At 36.9% G+C, this 3,916-nt stretch overlaps 2 protein-coding genes across 2 annotated transcripts in view; both read right to left on the bottom strand.

Moving 5' to 3' along the window:
- Positions 1-712, bottom strand: part of LOC112499898 (probable serine/threonine-protein kinase At1g01540) — an 8,964-nt gene extending 8,252 nt beyond the window's left edge. The window contains exon 1 of the mRNA XM_025103167.1: positions 6-712. Coding sequence (XP_024958935.1) covers positions 6-687 — 682 coding nt within the window. The 5' untranslated portion in view covers positions 688-712. The remainder of the gene's footprint in view (positions 1-5) is intronic.
- Positions 713-3,763: 3,051 nt separating this feature from the next.
- The window catches only part of LOC112499897 (putative receptor-like protein kinase At5g39000), a 3,228-nt gene continuing 3,075 nt past the window's right edge, over positions 3,764-3,916 (bottom strand). Inside the window, exon 2 of the mRNA XM_025103166.1 lies at positions 3,764-3,798. Within this exon, the coding sequence (XP_024958934.1) occupies positions 3,764-3,798 (35 nt within the window). The remainder of the gene's footprint in view (positions 3,799-3,916) is intronic.

Raw genomic sequence — 3,916 nt, 5'->3', positions numbered from 1 at the left:
AGAATACACATCGGATTTCCTTGTCAGCCTTCCATTGTTGTAATAATCAGGATCCATATAGCCAAAAGTGCCTTTAACACTTGTGCTGAGATAAGGCTTTGATTGATTCGTTGGGTCTACTTTCGACAACCCAAAGTCTGTAATTTTAGCTTCCCAACTTTCTTGTAGCAGAATATTTGAGCTCTTGACATCGCGATGCATGACCCCACCCTTAATCCCTTCACCAGTGTGAAGGTACTGTAATCCACGAGCGACACCTATACAGATCTTGAGTCGCTGAAGCCAAGAAAGAGGGGTACCAAGTATATGGAGATGATCGTGAAGTGCTCCATTGGGCATATATTCATAGACAAGGTTCATCTCGTTTTCATAATTACAATAACCAATCAAAGACACAATATTATTATGCCTCAGCCTAGAAAGCATTCTAACTTCGGTTCGAAACTCAGCTGCTCCTTGATAGGACATGGTATCGTACCTTTTAATGGCAGCAACGACAATATCTGATCCATTGACAATATTACCTTTGTAAACTTTTCCAAATCCCCCATGCCCAATTACTAATGATTCGTCAAAGTCGTTGGTTGCTTGCTGAATCTCCAAAAATTGGAACTGACGACATGGTTGTAAGGAGAAGGAGGAGGATGGTGGTTGAGACTCAATGCCATCGACGGTATTAAAGAACATAATTATGATGAAGTAGAAGTAGAAGTAGAAGTAGAAGAAAGAGACTGAAATGGTTGGTCGATGCAAAGATGACGATGTTAAAGCATAAAAGTAAACCTGCAAAATGATTATCTTCTTCTAGAAAGGGAAATGGGGCCAGACATATTATAGACTAAACTACAAATTTGGTCCATAAGGTTTGGTGGTTATAACACTTTTGGTCCCTATATTTTCAAAAATCCAAATTTGCCATGTGGGCATGCAAAAATAACCACATGTTGAAGGGGCAAACGTGTTCTTTTCGAACCCAACCTAAGAACACCTCTCCAAAACCTTCTTCACCCAAGTTCTCTCGTGTCCGGAAAGATATCAGTATTACTGGCACTTTAATTGTTGTCCTTGGTATTAGTTGATGGCTTTGAATCACCTGAGCTGTAATATATGAATATAAACAGATTAGGTAATTAACCATTATTTTAACTTCTCCACCACCATAAAGTGGTTCTTCCTATTTATTTCGGGTTAGTACCCAATCAGATGTTTGTTCCACTAGGTTTCGATATGACTAATAAGAATCATCCAGTTTGCCTATCTTCAAACTTTAGGTGTTGTTTGGGATTGTTTATTTGAAACAACTTATGTTTTTCTACGAAAGCACTTATCAACTTATTATAAGTCAAAAGGGTTTAACTTTTTCAAAAACTCCTTATTACTGGTTTGACATCGATATAAGTTGATTATTAAAACACTTAAAAATGCTTATTACTGGTGTCATACCGAAATAAGTCAATAAATTGTTTTTATAAACAATCCCAAACACCATGTATGACTGACTGTGTGAATAAAACGTCACTGACCATATGCTACTGGCATCATTATAATGCTACTGCAAGTATGCAATATGCATTATGAACCAATTTGAAGGGTCACATCCATTGACATCATTCCAATACAAGTTATTTAGGTAAACAGTGTCTTTATTCACACACCTCCAGGCTTTAGGCAAGCCCTATCAACTTGAAGGCTATATTGTTAATGCAGTTAAAGCTGTTAATGCAGTGAAATGGTGGTACTATAGCAGTTAGTACCGGCGCTAATCACCGATGTCGGGCCGTGATTTTGATTTGCAATAGCAGTGTGAATACTGAGATTACGGTTTGGGCTTTTAAGGGGCTTAGAGAAGTCGATTAAGGGATGACAGACTAGGGAGCTGATTTTGATATGCAATATTGGTGTGTAAACCCGCTATTCCTCTCTCATCTCTTCTATTCCAGCATCATGCATCATCTCACTCTTATGCATCTTCTCTTCACATCAACATCGTCTTCCAGCATTGTTTGCTTGTCATCTCTTTCTACTCATGTGCTCTTCTGTTCATCCTTAATAATAGTTCAATATATATAATACTTTGTGTATACATACATACATTTATATATAATTGTAAATTTTGTATGAACCATTGTTTTTGGACCGTTATACCACCATTGCGATAACCACTGTGTCAAATCACGGTCCTGACTGCTATTTCAGATTTTTGGTCATATATAGCCTATTTGAGAAACTCGGATATACATAGTTCCAAGAGGAAGACAACGAGAAAACCTTATTAAAATTCAGTTACTACAACCACCAACTTTTGGAAAGAGAAGAATGTGGTAAAGAACACTAAAAGGAACTATGATTGACAAAATATTGCACCTACAACTTTCCTCAAGAGTGGATGAACCAAAGAATCTTCCTTCATTGACACATATGCAATATACTAAGATTGTAGAGAACATAAAAACAGTATAAAAGTACTACTATGGAGGTTGTCACAAGCACCCCAAGTACACACCGAACTAATGACAGTTGGTGGTGGAACGGAGCACATGGATGCTCACAAATTTGCTAATTCCCAAGTGATCAGCTTGAGAGCTTTAAACCTGAACTATGGAAACAAGTTATTGAGCATAGGTAAGGTTGACACCGAAGTAGTAGAATATCAAATTGTCTTTAGTTCTAGAGACATCCATAGCAGCAACCACCATTTTCTTGATTAGAAGACCAATGGAGATATCTATGGATGTAAAAAATCTTATATGGCGTTTAGTGTCTTCCAAAGGTATATCATGATATGGTGTTAAAGGAAGTGATCACGTGAGAAGTAGTCCTTACAACAAGTAAGAAAAATGTTGTACGGTTCTAACCGATATTGTTTTCAATGGATGAGACTAGGCAAGATGTTTACACAAAGGTGGTGGATATGATGTGGCTTGCTGAGTTGGTTATCATAAATGATGATGATTCACCTTACAGCATGGATTTTAGTTCAACATTAGTTCCAACAGAAGTTACATTCTCTTATAACCATGATCTCTAAGGCATTGCACCTACAACTTCTCAATTAGTTAATTAGGATTTCTACCTTGTATTAATTTGGATCATTATGACAAAGCTGGAGAGACTATAATTACATAGTGGATTAAATGGCAACGATTTGGAAGAATAACGTTGAAGATGAAAACGAGGCGTTAAAAGATGGCAATAATGGCAACTATGATTTCAGAAGAATAATGTTGGGCCACCAAAGTACATGTACAAAAAATGAGCGTAGTAGAAATGTGGATGCTGGAATAGATGCGGGACCGAACAATGAGGGATAGTTCATAGGATTAGATGTGGAAGCATACAAGAGAAGGTTGGAGTGGCACTAGAAGTAACACAACTTAAAATGGTTTGCTCATATCCAACGATAGACCTTTGTATGCACTGGTTTGAATAGGAAATTTTACCAAAAAGGCCATAATGGTCGGGTGAGACTGAAGGGAGAGAATTAGTGAAAATAGGGAGCTGAATATATCAAAGGAGTTTGCGTTAGAAGCTTGTGGAAAAACCAATCCCCTCTTTATGTTTTCTTTTGGCTTCCGGTGCTTTATAGTTTCTTTTGGGGAAATTTTATCCTATCCCAAATAGCAAGGCATGAAGCATTTTGCTGTAAGATACACTTAATATACCTCAACTAAATGTGAATATAATCATAACTATGCTAATCATAGTCGCTGATATAACTTGAGTAAATGATAAAAAACGATGAAATAGGCCCAAATTAAGACTTTTAAAGGTTGAACCTAATTGGCAAAGCAGAACCATCTGAAATGGTAAGAAAACTATTAACTGATTGATGCAATTATCTGGGTGAAAAGAACGAGATAAAAGAACAACAAAAAGCAAGTTTGACAAACAAAATAAGGTTTTCGCCTTTGTTGAC

This window comes from Cynara cardunculus, assembly GCF_001531365.2.
Source record: "Cynara cardunculus var. scolymus isolate 2C chromosome LG 17, CcrdV1, whole genome shotgun sequence".
In the NCBI taxonomy this organism is placed as follows: domain Eukaryota; kingdom Viridiplantae; phylum Streptophyta; class Magnoliopsida; order Asterales; family Asteraceae; genus Cynara; species Cynara cardunculus.
Note: the sequence above shows the minus strand (reverse complement) of the source record. Positions and strands in the feature narration are given on the sequence as shown.